Consider the following 17579-nt stretch of genomic DNA (forward strand, 5'->3'; position numbering starts at 1 on the left):
AAATGCGTAATGTGTAAAGTAAAGCCTGTTTTAATCCTGGCACTCCTGAAAAGGAAACCCTGGTGGTGTATGGTTAAGAGCTACGGCTGGTAACCAAAAGGTCGGCGGTTTGAATCCACCAGGCGCTCCTTGGAAATCCTATGGGACAGTTCTACTCTGTCTGATAGGGTCGCTATGGGTCGGAATCGACTTGACGGCAGCGGGTTTGGTTACTCCTGAAAATACCATGTTTTTTTATATGATCACTCCAGTTTTTCAAATATGCATAGATAAATCTGTGTTATTGTTAATTTTTTTCTACAAGAATGGGATCATGCTCTATTTACTGTTTTGTAACTTGCCTTTAAAATTTTTTTAATAGTATGCCTTGGACATATTTTCCTGCTATTACATATCAGTCTACCACATTCTTTTTAATTATGATATTGTTTTCGTGTATAGCAGCAGGAATTTGGCCTGTCTCCTACTGACAGACTCTCAGGGTGGTTCTAAGAAGTGCAAGGTACATTTCTGGCAATGCTAGAATTCTCTGGCCTTTAATAAGGATCCTACACTATTCTTTTCCTCCAGCCTGTTGTTCATTCTTCTTCCTCTCTCTTTCTCCCTTTACTCACCTTAAATATGAAGGCTTTTGCCACCTGCTTTTTTTACAGTTGCTGTTTTCTATCCATTCACTTATTCATTAATTAATTAACGAAATGAATTGTTACATGTGGATATGTGAGTTTCTGGGCACGTGAAGATGAGAAAACATGGTCCTTTGCCCAAGACAGGTTCACAACCATGTAGAGCTCAAGATCTAACATCATCCTTTTCCTACTATGTTACATTCAATTTCCTTTTTCAGCATGTCCAGTCTGAAAATAAAGACAACCTTTAGGTATTTCAGTGAATTCTAGGATGCTAGAGTACCATTCTAGTTGTAACTGTGGAAATTTCTGGTTACTACTCACACAGTTTTCTTTGCACTTAATCACGCATGTGTTTATAGAAAAATAATGACATCATTCCCCAGGAAAGGGAAAGGAGGAGTAAAACAGGATTTTTATTCCTTTTAAGTGGTATTTAATCTCAAAACACTAATTTTACATTTGGTTATAATTTTTATTTAAGTAGCAGAAGTAGAAGCAGCAGAATATGTAGAAAATTTGCTCTATTGAAAATTTACCATTTTCTCACAGATCAAATGGTAAATGAAAATCTTATAATCAAATGGAAGAAATTCTATGGAGATGTTATATCTTAATTATTATTTATTATAATTTATGTTTTTGAAAAGTAGATTTTTTCTAACATGAAAATACAGTCAAAATTTTATCTTCCTAATTAAAAAAAAGATTGGTTCCTTTTCAGTTACTAGTGTTTTGTGGTGCTTATATTATTTTATAAAAAACTCTGAAGTTCATATTATTTTACAAAAAACTCTGAAGTTTAAACCACACATAGCATTGTTGAAGTGTTAGAGTTATTTCTGAACTTAGATTATGTTCATGTCAAACTTTATGTTGTTGTTAAACCACAAGGATCACATTCCCTACCTCTTCTTAGAGACACATAAATTAAGAACTTTGAATTCAATTTGAGTAACAATGCCTGTTTCCTTACAGATTGCTAGACTAATTGAATGTGAGAGAGTATTAGTGGCATTGGAACTTAGCAACTTTCTGAATGATTCCAGTTATGCCCTTCAAGCTGTGACTCAATGTTATGGCCTCCTTGCTCCTATCATCTATCACAATATTGTTTTGGTACCTGTAGTACAGGTAAGGGTACTTTTTTCCCCAGGTAAGAGTATTTTTACAGAAGCAACTCAGCCATGCATTTTGGAAAAGAAAAAGCAATGTATCTCTTACAAGGTATTGTTAGGTGCTGTTGAGTCGGTTCCCACTCATAGCAACCCTATGTACACCATGAAACACTGCCTGGTCCTGTGCCATCCTCACAGTTGTTGCTATGTTTGAGCCCATTGTTGCAGGCACTGTGCCAGTCCATCTCATTGGGGGTCTTTCTCTCTTGCCATGAACCTCTACTTTACCAATCATGGTGTCCTTCTCCAGGGACTGGTCCCTTCTCATGTCTAGAGTACTTACTGTTGTGATGTTATTTGAATACAGGACTACTTCATGGCCCTCTCCCATGCTATTCTCTCATTCTGGAATTCTCTTCGCCAAGATCTCACTCCTTTATGTCTTTAATTTCCTTGCTCAAATGTCTCCTTCTCAGACATTTCCTTGTCACCTTAATTATAATATTCCTTTAACATGTTATAATTTTCTTCAACTGTTTATCACTCTCTGACATTATATTCTATGTTTATTTGTTTATATACTTACCATCTCCCCACTAGAAAGAAAACTGTGAGATCAGGACGTTCTTTTAGTTATCCTTATATCTCCAGTTCTCACAATGTGGTAGATGTTGTTTCTGTTGCTTTTAGCTACCGTGGAGTCAGGTCTGACTTATAGTGACCCTATGTACAATAGTACAAAACACTGCCTGGTCCTGTATCATCTTCACAATCGTTGCTATGTTTGAGACCATTGTTGCAGCCACTGTGTCAGTCCATCTTGTTGAGGGTCCTCCTCTTCTTCTCTGACCCTCTATTTTACCGAGCATGATCTCCTTCTCCAGGGACTGGTCCCTCCTGATAACATGCCCAAAGTATGTGAGATGAAGTTTCAACATCCTTGCTTTAAGGAGCATTCTGGCTGTACTTCTTCCAAGACAGATTTGTTTGTTCTTTTGGCCATCCAATAGTCTCTGCCAACACCGTAATTCAAAGGCATCAATTCTTCCTTGGTCTTCGTTATTCATTTTCCAGCTTTCGAATGCATATGCATATGAGGCAATTGAGAATACCATCGCTTGGGTCAGGTGCAACTTAGTCTTCAAAGTAGCATCTTTTCTTTTTAACACTTTAAAGAGGTCATTTGCAGCACATTTGCTCAATCCAATATGTTGTTTGATTTCTTGACTGCTGCTTCCATGGGTATTGATTGTGGATCGAAGTAGAATGAAATCCTTGACAACTTCATTCTTTTCTCCATCTATCATGATGTTGCTTATTGGTCCAGTTGTGAGGATTTTTGTTTTCTTTATGTTGAGGAGTAATCCATACTGAAGGCTGTAGTCTTTGATCTTCATCAGTGCATCAAGTCCTCTTCCCTTTCAGCAAGCAAGGTTGTGTAATCTGCATATTGCAAGTTGTTAATGAATCTTCCTCCAATCCTGATGCTGCATTTTTCTTCATATAGTCCAGCGTCTCAAATAATTTGCTCAGCATACAGATTGAATAGGTGTGGTGAAATGATACGACCCTGACCCACAGTATCCCCCTTGATCTGTTTGATCTATGTGCAGATTCTACATGAGCAGAATGAAGTGTCCTGGATTCCCCATTCTTTGCATTGTTATCTGTAATTTGTTATCATCCACACAGTCGAGTGCCTTTTCATAGTCAATAAAACACAGGTAAACATCTTTCTGGTATTCTCAGCTTTCAGCCATGATCCATCTGACATCAGCAGTGATATCCCTCATTCCACATCCTCTTTATAAGGTATAAATAGGTCAAAAATAGGTGTTATACAATTTCAGGAATTAACTGAAAAATGTTTTAATAATTGAAATTAGTTCTCTGGAAATAAGGGTAAATAAATAAAGAAATAAAATGTTTATTTGAAAACATTTAGCCTGTTTGCACTCCATATTTAAATATTGGCAGTCTGCCTTTCTAGGTTTTCAAAGTTATTTCAGTTTTCTTGATTTTGTAATATTAGAAACAGCAACATGTATCTGAAGCATATCTTTAAAGCCATCATTTGGGGAAAAATAGTGAAACTAAAAAAAATAGAAAACAAAAACAAACAAACAAAATCTTGGTTTTGTGATGGAGGAGTTGGAACTTAGGGGAAAAGGATATGAGACCTGGCTGAAGGGATTATATTAGTTGTCTATGCTTTGTAAACTTAGCACTTATAACAATACTCATATATTACCTCCTAGTTTCTGTGAGGTAGAAGTCTAAATATCAGTTAGCTAAGTCTTCTGTTCAGAGTCTCACCAGGCTGACATCAAGGTGTTGAGTGGGGCTGTGACGTCATCTGAGGCTTGGGATCTTCTTCAAGCTCATTGGTTATTGAGAGAATTCAGTTCCTTGTGGTTGTAGGACTGAAACAATAAGTTGATGCCATCTAGGAACAGTTTCTCCAGGATGCTACTTGATCTCTTTCCCAGGGGAAACTTAAGAAAGTCAATGGGACAGACAACAGCCCCTGCTACTGAAGCTGGTCTTAGGGCAACAACTGATTTGTATCATCTCCCTCCTCTATTGCCCGTTCTGATTTTCTTCACACCCAGCTAGCATGTCTGCTGCTCTAGGTGGATCATGTGGTAGAGTGACTCAGATATTCATCTCTGAGGTGTTGGAGTCCCTTTTTTTATGTTCTTCTTAGGCCAAGGCTGTTGTATGTGCCCTGTTACTGTCAAAATTGGGTAGAGGAGTTGCCTATGCTTTTGGCCAAGATGGAGTATTAGGGAACCATCTTGGTTCCTGGATCCATGTGTTCTACCTACTAGGGAGACAGTACCACATGATGGTCATTAATTTAGAGTGTACACTGTGACCTGGAGGATGGCATCTCATCCTCACTGGGTATCATTTCAAAACTGTCACCTCAGTTTCCCCTCATCATTGGGACTCAGTATGCACAAGGGTGTTTGCTGCAGCATTCTTGGGGGTGGCCTGAAGAGACAAAGAGGAAGCACAGTAATAGGGGATTAGCCAGTTCTGCCACACTGCACAACTTCAACTGTAAAATTGTGCAACATGGAGGCCGTGGAAATGGCTGAATAAATTATGGTTGATTTAAATACTATTATGCAGCCATTAAAAATGATGTGTTAGAACTATACCTGTAGACTTAGATAGATATTTCATAAGTCATGGTTGAAGGACAAATGCACAGTTCAGAAAAAGTGTGCATAAAACTCGTTTTGTAATATGACAACCCTCTTTCTACTTGTGTACATGTATTTATACATATGAGTATATATATATATATATTTTTATATATTATACAAGCCTGGAGAAAACTACAAAGTACTAGGTTGTTAATGTGATTGGGGATATGGTGTGGCAGGGGAGTGATAATGGGGAGAGGAAGTAAAAAAAGCATGAAAAATACTGGTAAGTGTACTGCAGCAATAGCACCAATATTGCTAGAATGGTAACTTAAAGCAATTAAGGTATCTGAAAATGACCTACATCCATACATTAATTTGTCCTTTGGGATAATCTGAATGCTGAATAGATTGCTGCAATTTCATCTATACTTTTCTGACAGTAATATTGCTCAGAACTGTGTAACAGTATTGAAAGCTAAGCTTAATTGTCTAGCTCTTGATCAAATTCAGGATTAGATCATATGAAGCAAAGTGAGTAGGAGATACACACCAATATTAATTGATTTCCTGGGCTATGAATGCTGGGTTTTAATTTTAAAGGAAACTATTATTTCAAGTACCTGATATCACAGTATCGTATTTAATATGCCACATCTTCCTCCATATGGTTTTTCAAGTTCCTCTCAAACTTCGATGTGATCTTTAGGATCTTGTGTCCACATAACATTCTTTCTTTGTCTTTTATGGCACTTGTCAAAGTGTGCTTTGTTTTATAGTTTGTGTCCTTATTTTATCCTTTTCACTGGTTTTTAAGTTTCTTCAGATAAGGGACTCATCCAAAAATTGAATATATTAATTTTCTCTTAGAGTATTTTCCTTTATAAGTAATCTATCAATAATTATTAATAATAATGATTGATGGTTTAAAACTTGTCTGATTTGACTAGAACATTTTAAAATGAGTAATGCTATTTTTAAACAGAACTCATTGTGCTTCTGTTTTTTAGATCTTGATAAAGTGTATAGTGGTTTTGCAAGGACTACCAAATATTGGCTTCTCAAAGAAACAAACTGGGAGTTTTGAAAGTGTACAGCACATGATAGCTTGCTGTATCTTCTACATCACAAAGGTATTTATTTCAATCTTTAGCATTATAAAATTTAAGAGCAGAAATGATTTAGAAACTTAAGCTTCTTTCAATTATAGTCATTAAAACACTTAGAGCATCCTTTTTAGATTAAAAGCAAATGTAAAGTGTAAATACTATAGAATAGTAATGTGTTGTAAAATTTTTTGATATTGTAATGCTTTGCCAACTAAAATGATATTATTGAGGTAGCACTTGTATGTTTTATAGGCATTATATTTGATCACATGGAATAAATTTGTTTCAAAACCTTAAAACATCAATTACAAATTTATTATTCTGCAGTTAACCTGGACATCATTTTTTAAGGCTGTGAGGGTAGTGAAACTTTCAGACAGAGCTGAAATATCTTAATCCAGGAGTTGGGTTTGGGCAGTGAGGCTTAGAAGATATCAAGACACTAAGCAGTGGGGTTATGATTGAAGGGTTAGTTGATAAAGGGGAGATATGATAATCCCTTGAAATCAGAATATAAAAAATGATGCTAGGCCAGAAGAAGGGGCAGACTAGCCACAGAATCTGAGGATGGTTCTCCGATTGGCATGCAGGGTCCCGCACCAAATGGAAGGCAAACTGAAGGTGTGGTGAGAATGTACCAGCTTAAGAGTGATATCTAGAGATGTAAGCCAGGAAGGAAGACATAGGTGAAGTGTGTCCTGAGTACATTTAATATATAAAAGGCAAATGGAGTTCAGACTATTTGCAGACATCTGAGAGTGCATTTTCCAAACCACAGGTGGACACAATAGTCAGGTAGGCTATGGAAATTGAGAGCCAGAGATCAGGCAGCAGAAACTGGAGACCCAGGTGAAGAACCTAATGGTGGGGTGGTGGCGGGGAGCAGCTCGGCACATTGGGATTGGACATCAAGGGAATAACTTGGCTGTAGAGAGAATGGCCAGCAAGAGACTGGCCATTTGTGTCTGAGTTTCACCACTAAGAGAATGGTTAAGAGGCGCAGGGTGGTAGGCAAGATTGACCTTGATGCTGAACTTACCTTTTTTAAGGCAGGAGGAAGAAACCAGAACTTCCTGGATTAGTTTCTCTTTAGCACGAGCACCAATCACTATATTATATCAATATCATCATCTTCTTCATTCCTAAATCAATAAAATTTCATTGAAAAAATATAAATTACAGTGGATAGAAACAGTTCTATGATAAGGTTTCCACTCTTAAGGAGTTTATAATCTAGTTAGGGGAGACCGGACATAAACTAATTTTTCATTTTTATTTCACTCATTAATTCAACAAATGTTTATTGATTACGTATTTTGTGTTCGGTACTATTATGTGCACTTGGCATATGAACAGAAAGTTAGAGAGAAGTGTATAGAAGCTATAGGAAAAGAAGAGTATATAATGAGGACTCTCAGATTTCTAGCTTGAGTGAAGGATGGTGACCACTCAGACAGGGTGAAGGAAGATCAGCACGGGCTGGGGCAATTGAAGAAGGCTGCACCTAGGAGATGAGACTTAAGATATGCTTCAAATCAGGAGTTAAAAACTCAGATGCCTACTGGGGCCACGTAGGTAAAAGAATTTGTGAATTGGTTGGGTATAAGGTTTGTTGGATCCTGAAACAAACTGGAAAGTAGATACCATACCTATAAGCTACCCTTCCTTTAGGCATTTAAATCTATTTAAAAAAAAGCCTGCTTCATCAAAGACTGTTTGGACAGATTCATTCATTCAGCAAATATGAATTGAGTGCCTACTTTATGACAGGTACTATTCTAGGCCCTGAGGATGTAGTAATAAAAAGACCAATTTTGTGCCCTCATAGAGCTTATGGTCTAGTAGGGGAGACAGACAACAAGCACACACATATAATTCCATAAAGCTATATGTTGTTGTAAGCAAAAAGAAAAGCAGTTAAGGGGTGTGGGGTAAAGGATTTAACTTCACCCTCAAATTTGGTCTTTGTTCTTAGTTCCTGAAAGATGATGTTTAGAACTCTGGAATTCCCCCAGTGATTGAAGTGTCTTTGATGAAGCTTTCAGCTCATATCTGTGGGTTTATGCATAATGAGGTGCCTCTTGGCTGGTCAGGCCAGAAACACCACTAGGTGGTATCAGCCTACCTCAGAGTGGTGAGGAGCATGATTCAATCAATCATGTCCCAATAAAGGCTCTGGATGGAAGCTTCAAGGGCTTTCTGGTTGGTGAAAGACATTGATATATGTGGGAGAGTAGTGCGTCTTTTGGAACATGTATGCTTTGAATTGGGAACCCTCCTACACCTTGTCTTTTGCATCTCTTCATTTGTATCCTTTTTCCTATAATAAAACTGTAGTCTTAAGTATAGCACTTTCTGTGAGTTCTGTGAGCCTTTCTAGTGAATTATCAAACCCAAGGGAGTAGTGGGAACCATCAGGTTAGAAGTGAGGGGGGCCCTGGCATCCTGAAGGGGTAGAAAGAAAACCCTGAATTTGTAGTCAGCAAGTCAGAAGTGAGTGTGTTTTGGGGATTCCCAAGCTTGTAGCCAACATCTGAGGTCTTGATCAGACTTGGCAGTCTGGAGACTGTAACCGTTAACTCCAGAGATCTGACCTACCTCCAGAGATCTGACCTACCTCCAGAGATCTGACCTACCTCCGGTGGTTAGAGGAAGAAGCGCTGCATTTGTAGCTGATGTTAGAAATGGAGCAGAGGGGGACAGAATTGGTAATAAATTGATTTGGATTGATCAACAGTTTTGTGTCAGAGAAGTGGGATTTGCTTTTTTCCATGCAAAGGGAGAGAGATTTATGGGGATTGGGCCAACTTTAGATCGGATGACCACTGCAGCAAGAGGAAGAGTAGAACAAAGACAGATGGAGATGAATAGCTTTGCAGGTGGAGGGAATGATGTAATGATGTGAGCAAATGTACTTAGTGGCTCGCAGCTAGTTTAGCCTACAAATGAAGAGTTTAAATGGAGGTGGGCAGTTCATACAGAGCAATGGTTCTCAACCTATTGACTTGAGGTTTATACATACGTGTACCTAGCATTGTTTGTAGACGAAATCAAAGTATTCCCACATATGTGTTTTGCTGTTTTGCAAAAATATGTGTGAAAGCAATTGAAACAGTTAACTAAATTTTTGTCTTTTGACTTTTAGTTAATGAGAATTACTAGAGAAATTTTATGTAGTTTGAAAGTTGGAAGGAAGACTTTTATTTATTTTAAGGTAAAGTCAAGGAGAAATTCGGGGCACATGCAACTTTAGCACACATCTCTGACTTCTCCTTTCAATCTCCTGTTTCAGAGTATTATAGCAGCCTGAGAGGGCCAGTTGGTAAATCCTGGAAGATGTATCTGAGGCCAGACCCCTTGGGTGAGGGAATTTACTGGTAATTCATTCTTGGAACCAAGAAAGGGCCAAGAGACCAGAGATAGAGAGTTGTACTTATTTATCTTCACTGTTTGGCTCTCAAGGACCAGTATTTTGTGGTTCCTCAAAGACTTTAGTTGACAGACCTCAGTGAACTCCCTCAAAGGAAGACCATGTCTGCCTGCCTCTTTTATGTGGTACTCACATTATCTTTCTGATTTGGTTAGGAATCTGGAAGAGTACTGCATAAGTGGGCTGATTTGATCCATCGCTTTAGTTAGGACTTAAGTTTGCTTCTGGGAAGGTGTCTTAGTCATCTAGTGGTGCTATAACAGAAATACCACAAGTGGATGGCTTTAATAAAGAGAAATTTATTCTCTCGCAGCCTAGTAGGCTACAAGTACAAATTGAGAGTGCCACCTCCAGGGGAAGGCCTTCTCTCTCTGTCAGCTCTGGAGGAAGGTCCTTGTCATCAATCTTTGCTTGGTCTAGGAGCTTCCTCAAGCAGGAACCTCAGGTCCAAAGGACACGCCCTGCTCCCAGTGCTACTTTCTTGGTGGTATGGGGTCCTCCTGTCTCACTGCTTGCTTCTCTCTTTTATACCTCAAGAAAGGTTGGCTTAAGACACTGTCTAATCTTGTAGATCACATCAGTATAACTGCCCCTAATCCATCCCATTAACATCGTAGTCATAGGATTTACAACACATAGGGAAATTACATTAGATGACAAAATGGTAGACAATCATACAACACTGGGAAGCATGACCTAGCCAAGTTGACATATTTTGGGCAGTCACAATTCAATCCATGATAGGAGGTCTGGCAACAGAGAGTCCTCTACCCTCTACCTTAGCAAAGAAGTCATGATTATCTGGGTGTGCTTGGTCTGACCTCAAGAGCAGAAAACGATATTGCTTTCATCACTCACTGGTTTGCTACTATTGTATCATTACTGTAAATGCAGAGGTAACATAAGCCATTAGATTGAGAGAAAAATATAATTCACTTAAAGGGGACTCAGTATCCCAGTGGAGGAAAAACAGGCCAGATACCAAAACAGTTGGCTCTCATTGTGTTGGAAAAGACTAAATATGACTTTAAAAAAAAAAAAGGAAACTTTCAAGGCGATGCAGTCGTGACTAAAACAATCTTCTGGAAATGAACAAATTTAACTTCTGATTGAAAAATTAAACAGATGAAAATTATGATATGTGTGGTATTTCTTGAGCTGAGTTTGGAAACTCAAGAAATACCTCTTCACATAGGATAGAATTACATAGAGATGGAAAATAAAGTTAGAAGACAGATATAGAAGCCATAACATGAAAACAAAAGGATTATGTAGGGAAAAAAGAAATAAATGGAGAAGTAATAGTCTTAGGTAGGATTGATGTTAGAACACACATCTAGGCACGTGTTGGTGAAATCCTTGAATTCCAAGGATAAAGACAAGTCTTAAAGTTTCAAGATTTAAAGAACAGATTATTTACAGTGGAAATAGAATCAATTAGCTTCAAATTTTTTATCAGCAGCATTATTAGTTAAAAGATGAACAACATTTGTAGAATCCTGAGGGAAAAAGACTGAGGTCCGATAATTAATAACCAGGAAAGATATCATTCATCTGTCAGGGCAAAATAAACATTTTCAGAAGTGCAAGCATTCAAAAAGTATTCTGCCCATGTACTTATCTGAGGAAAACACTTAAGGAAATATTCTGCGAAATGACAATCGATTCAGCACAGAAATCCCAAGATAGTGAAAGACAAAAAGGAGAGGAATAATGGGAGCAATGAATCTTGCAATATATGTATTAATAAAATTAAATGGATAATAATGATGTGACTAAGACTGTAATATAAATGCTAAGTAGGAATTCTTAAAACAGAATGGATATACTTGAAAGAAAAATTTATTAGTAACCTAGAACTAAAACTTCATTCCTGTTTAGGGTGGAAGGAGGTGTGAGTAAATAGAAACTCTTGAAGTATCGTTGTGATATATATAACAAAATACACATACTATAAAATTATTATTTTCTTTTGAGAGACTTCTTTGCACACATGGAGTCTCCACGAGTCAAAATTGACTAGATGACAACTAACAACAACATATGCTTAATGATGCCTCAGAGAAATATGTGGTTGTAAATGGAACTTTATTGTACCGTAACCTGTTGCTGTCGAGTCGATTCCGACTCATAGCAACCCTATAGGTCAGGGTAGAACTGCCCCACAGAGCTTCCAAGGAGCCCCTGGCAGACTTAACAACCGACCTTTTGATTAGCAGCCGTAGCACTTCACCACTATGCCACCAGGGTTTCCTTATAGTACGGTACCCAAAACCCACCCAGTGCAGTAGGACTTCTAAATTGTCAGGGGAGGAAATGAACAGAAAACTTGCTAATTCAGCAAAAGTAAGAAGAAGGAGAAAGATGTAGCATTTCAGATGGAAACAGTAAAATCAAATATATCAATTATTTCACTAAGTGTGAATGGGCTCAAAAAACAAGATTGCCTGTGGGTTAAAATGCCAAATCCAAATGTATATTGCTTCCAGAAACATTCCTAAAACAAAGTGACAAACAATAGTTGAACAATAATTGGATAAACAAAGGTACTGGGCAAATGCAACCCAAAATAAAATAGAAATGGCAATTTTAAAAACAGATAAAGCAGAATTCGGGACCCAAACAGTCATGAAGGCAAAAGAGGCATTATGTAGCATGAAAATGTATAGGGCACAAAGATGATACAGTAGTCGTAAACCCATGTGCACCAAACATAATAGCAGTAAAAAGCAAAAACTCCAAGAAATATAAAGAGAACTTGATTAAAAACACATTCTGTGTGATTTAAAAGTATCTCTTTAAGAAGTATTTTAAATGATCAAAATAACAAATGTATGTGCATATATTTTTATATACATGTGTAATAAATATACAAGCATAAGTATATATGTGTGTGTTTGTATGTATAACTAAAATGTTGAATGTGCTTGACTTAGTAGGGCACAATTGTGAAAAACTTTTCTTCCCTCCCACCACTGCCCTTTAAATCTGTTCCGTCAGCTCACCCCTCTCTGCTCCCGGCTGCCACCTGGTAACTTTCAAGTATTAGGATAGTCTGATTGTCAAGTATTAATAATTAAGTATAAATTGAAACAAAACTTGAATTTTTTATATCATCAAATTAAAGGAGGAAAAACAATATGATTATATATATATTTATATAAATTGCTACAAAGGCATTTGATAATACTTAGCAACCTTTCCTAATAAAATTTCTAAATAAGTTAGAAATGTAAGAAAGTATCGAATACTGACAATGACGTTTACCAAAATTTTACAGCAAATATAATGCTAAGTGGCAAACTTCTGAAGCCATTTCCTTAAAAATCAGACACTAGAAAGGGATGCAAGACTCTTAACAGTGTGATTCAATATTCTTAGAGGTTCTAGCTCATGCAGTGGATAAGAATATGAAATAATTTTATAAATATTAGAAAAATATAATGTATCTATAATTGTAGAGATTTCAAACACCTGGGAGAGCCTAGTTAAAAAAAAATTACTAGAATTAAAAAGAGAATGTATAAAGTGATTGTAAGACACATATAAACTGATAGTTTTTCTCTTATACTAGGAATAGTCAGTTGGAAATGAAGAGTGAAAATATACCATTTATAATACACAATATTTTAAACTAAAAAAAATGAAAGGATCTAAATAAAAGTATTGTGAAATCTTATGGAAGGATACAAAATAAGATCCGAACAGATGGTAGGGAATAGCAGGTTCCTGAATAGGAAGACTTAATATTATAGAAATGTAAATCCTTCCTAGAATAATATTTAACTTTAATGCACTTCTAATCAGAATCCCAGTAGGATTTCTCTGGAACTGAATAGAATAATTTACAAGTTCTCAATAAATATTGAAATTTACTGTAAAGCCACTTTAGTGAAAAATTGTATTAACAAAGTAATGGACAAAGAATTAAGCAAAATAGTATAGAGAGTCCAGGAATAGCCCCAAGTCTACAGAAGAATGTAATATATGACAAACGTAGCATTAGATTCATTGAGAAAATAATTTATTGTATTAGTTTACTTGATAAAAGATGCTGGTATAAATGAGGAAACCCTGGTGTTGTAGTGGTTAAGAGCTATGCTGCTAACCAAAAGGTTGGCAGTTCAAATCTACCAGGTGCTCCTTAGGAACTCTTTGGGAGCAGTTCTGCTCTGACCTATAGGGTCACTATGAGTGGGAATTGACTTGATGGCAATGTTTTTTTTTTGATTTGGTATTAATGATTATGCCTCTGAAAGAAAACAAAGCCAGAGCCCTACCTCACACTATAAACTAAAAAATATTTGTATGACCCTGGGGTTAGGGGAGATTTTATTAAAAAGGCACAAAATTCAAAAAATACAAAGAAAATGTAGATAATGAGATTATATGGTAGTTAAAACATATTTTTTTATGAGACACTGTAAAAAAAGCTTAAAGGGAAATATTGAACCCCGTTGCAGTCGAGCCGATTCTGACTCATAGCGACCCTACAGGACAGAATAGAACTGCTCCCATAGAGTTTCCAAGGAGCACCTGGTGGATTCGAACTGCCAGACTTTTGGTTTGCAGCCATAGCTCTTAACCACTACGCCACCAGGGTTTCCAAGGGAAATATTAGGGTGGGGAGAATATATGACAGATACATAGTCATTAACATTGATTTCCTCAGGCAGTAGTGAGAAAATATGAAATAACTTTCAATTTTGGAAAAGAATCAAGTTTACTTTTAATTATGGAAGATAGGATTAAAAGTCTCAGTCACCTTAATAGGTAGAGAATTAAACAGATACCAGATGATGAATGGTCATGTTCCGAGGTCAGTGAGGAGTCATTGAGGTTTTCAAGCCTGGGAATGACATAATGAGATTTGCATTTCTGGAAAAAAGCTATTCTGGTTACACGGTAGCTAACGATTAGAAAGGGTAACACCTGAGGGAGGGGATTAGTTAGACACTGAGAAATCTGAACTAAACTAGTGTGGAAAAAAGTAGGAGGGAGAGAGAATTGGAAGGTTTCAAGAGTTGTTTATGAGGTAGAACTGAGAATCTGGAAACACTGAATATGGGGAATAAGGAGGAGAGAGGGAAGAGTCAACAGCAGTGTTCAGCTACTTGGCTTGGGCAATTGGGTAAGTCTAATACTATTCACGGAATCCTGGATGAGGAGTAATTTTGTATAGGAAGGTGGAGAAAAGTTTTGGACATACTGAGTTTTGGTATCTGTAGGATATCTAAAGAGGTGTCCTTATGTAGTTGCACCTAAAGGCCCAGAGCTCAGGAGATCCAAATACTTGTAAAGACATAGGAGTCATTAGCAAATAGATTACTGGAAACAATAGAAATAGATGATATCACCTAGGGGCAGTGTGTAGAATGAGAGAGGAAGAGCAATTTGTCCAAAGGACCACTCCTGCTTAGAAACACCAGCCGAGAGAAAGAATTGGAGAATTTGATTAGTCCAAAGGTGTTCTTTTGTTCTTCACCCCCACTCAGCCTCAAGAATCTTCCTTCTGCTACTAGTTCTGTCATTGTCACGTAGTGTAACTATTGAAAGCAGGAGTCCCATGTAGTCCAAAGTACTCCCTTTCATTTCCAATACTACAATTATACACAAGTATTAATTATTGTTGTGCTTGATCAACAGTGTATCCCACCTGGGCTTCCAAGGTTACTTCTCTTTAGAATATATTCATCTGCTTGGGCATTTTCCCCTAAACCCTTCTATCAGTATTTCCAGGGGAAGATTGGTCTTTTTTCAAGAAGGGAAGGCCAGATTACATTCTCCTTCCAGGGCAACGAACAACTACTCACTACGTTTCAGTAACGAATAAGGCTTTTATTATAGAAGAGATCACCAGCAGAGTAAGCGCCCTGAGGAGGCAGGAGGCAACGGGATCAAAGCACATGTGGGACCGGTTAGTCTGGACAGGAGACTCACCTCTCCCCCTTAACAGAGGGAAGGATGGTTGTAGGTACAGGTGAGTGCGTAGGTGTGTGGCTAGGAGACAAGCTAAATTTTCCTACATTTTCTCTGTGCAAAGGAAGCAAGGTTGTTTGCTGAGAATGAGGAGGTAGAGAGTAAGGGTGGGTTTCAGAGATTTGAGGAATATGGGAAGGTTGGCAACAGCCACTTGGAAAATGGGAGAAGAGTGCTGACCTAGAATAAATAGCTTTCCAACCAGCATTTGGATCCCTGAATTCACATACTGCCCCCTTTAGCTTCTAGTAGCACAGGGCAGCTTCAGAGCTGGCTCTGTGCATTTCCTGATTTACCAGCCATGACTGCACCCTCTTTTTTTCCCACTTGAGGAAACTTTGAAACCCGAGTGATGTTATTATAGAAATGACACTTTATTCTTGAAATTTTTTTAAAGGTGTATATTAATGTTGATACTTTGGTATTAGAGCTAGTTTGGTTTTAAATTGATGTGCTGAGAATTGCCATTCTAGAAGCTTCCTCCAGCATGGCCTACAGTCCCAGAAACCTAGACTAGCCCTGAATCCCAGATTTCAGGTGTTCATTTGATATAAACACCACTAAACTTTCTCTTAAGAAATGGAAAATCTAGTTATTTGAATGGCTGTTTCTTTTCTCTGTTCTGTTTAAAAAATGGGTATATTTTTAGACGGCTCAGTCTTTCTTCCTTAAGTAGCAGTATTTTTTTTCCTAAAATTTGCTGTTGTGTTGTTGTGAGGTGCCGGTGAGTCCATTCCAACTCATGGTGACCCCATATGACAGAGAAGAACTGCTCCATAGAGTTTTCTTGGCTGTAATCTTTATTGAAGCCGATTACTAGGTCTTGCTCCCACAGAGCCACTGGGTGTGTTCAAACCACCAACCTTTTGGTTAGCAGCTGAGTGCTTAACCATTGCATCACCTAGGATTCCAACTAAAATGCCACTTCCGAGACTCATCATCTTAAATTATTTTTGCACTGTTTTAATATTCTTATGCTAAATATATGGTATTTTATTTCTGTTCATTATTTGGTATGTTATATATAATTGATTTTTAATTGGAAAATTTATCATTTAGTTTTTTTTTTACTAGCATATTAAAACAAGGGAAAATACTGCCTAATTCTCTATAAACCTAGGACCTAGGTATGTTGGAAAGCAGAAATTAAGTAGAGTGGAGAGCAAACGTTAGCTTACTTGTTTTCTAATAGCAAAATTCACACGCTCTCATCAATTTTATAGTAAGATTGGACTATTTTGCCTATCATTCAAGGCCTTGCATAATCTATCCCCATCTACCCTTTCAAAATGTATTTCACCATGTTCCTTCCCACGTGCATTTTACAGCCAGCATTAGTTTAGCACCACTGCCATGGTCCCACAGAGATATTTCTAGTTCTCAGCACCTTACACAAGGTAGGTCTTAGTAGGTCTAAGCAGCCACTCACTATTATTCAGCCACCTTATATATCTCTTTCCTACATGAGCAGCACGGGTGATACTTAAATACTAACTTATTCAATTTAACAGAATACATCTAAAATATAACAAATTCATCCAAGCTTATTTATGCTCTTGGATAGTTGCCCTTATGGAGTTCATATTGAAGAGATTTTCTTCACATAATACTGCACTATACAGCATTCATGGAGTTGATACTAGATCTGAATTTTCAATAACAAGGTAAAACAAAAAACCCACTGCCAACGGACCGATTCTGACTCCTAGAGACCTCCTAGGGTTTCCAAGGCTATGAATCTTTATGGAAGCAGACTGCCACATTATTCTCCTGTGGAGCAGCTGGTAGGTTCAAACTGCTGACTTTTTGGTTAGTAGCCTAGTGAATGACAAGGTAAAGCTCTACAAATAAGGTGGGGAAAACTATCCTGGAAAGTAGATCAGCTGTGGTATGGCATGAAGTCCTCACCATGGTGTCAGAATTTGTACTTGGCTTAATATTTTGGAAGACTAGTGATGGAGAATTACTCTGGAGAGGTAGGTAAGGGCCAGGCTAGAGAAGGCCAAAGAATAACAATTGGTAATAGGCAATGTTACTGTTACTATCTTGGAAGAAATATAGCCAGAATGCTCATTAGAAGTGAGGATGGCGAGACTTCGTTTCACATACTTTGGACATGTGATCAGTAGGGACCAATTCCTAGAGAAGGACACCATGCT

General features: G+C 37.5%; 1 protein-coding gene across 4 annotated transcripts in view; it reads left to right on the forward strand.

The window, feature by feature from the left end:
* The window catches only part of CFAP54 (cilia and flagella associated protein 54), a 499063-nt gene that overhangs the window by 131325 nt on the left and 350159 nt on the right, over positions 1-17579 (forward strand). For all 4 annotated transcript variants that reach the window (XM_049884120.1, XM_049884121.1, XM_049884122.1 and 1 more), the window contains 2 exons: positions 1608-1763; positions 5913-6035. In XM_049884120.1, coding sequence (XP_049740077.1) covers positions 1608-1763; positions 5913-6035 — 279 coding nt within the window. The remainder of the gene's footprint in view (positions 1-1607; positions 1764-5912; positions 6036-17579) is intronic.

The sequence above is a fragment of the Elephas maximus genome, chromosome 4, assembly GCF_024166365.1.
Source record: "Elephas maximus indicus isolate mEleMax1 chromosome 4, mEleMax1 primary haplotype, whole genome shotgun sequence".
NCBI lineage: Eukaryota > Metazoa > Chordata > Mammalia > Proboscidea > Elephantidae > Elephas > Elephas maximus.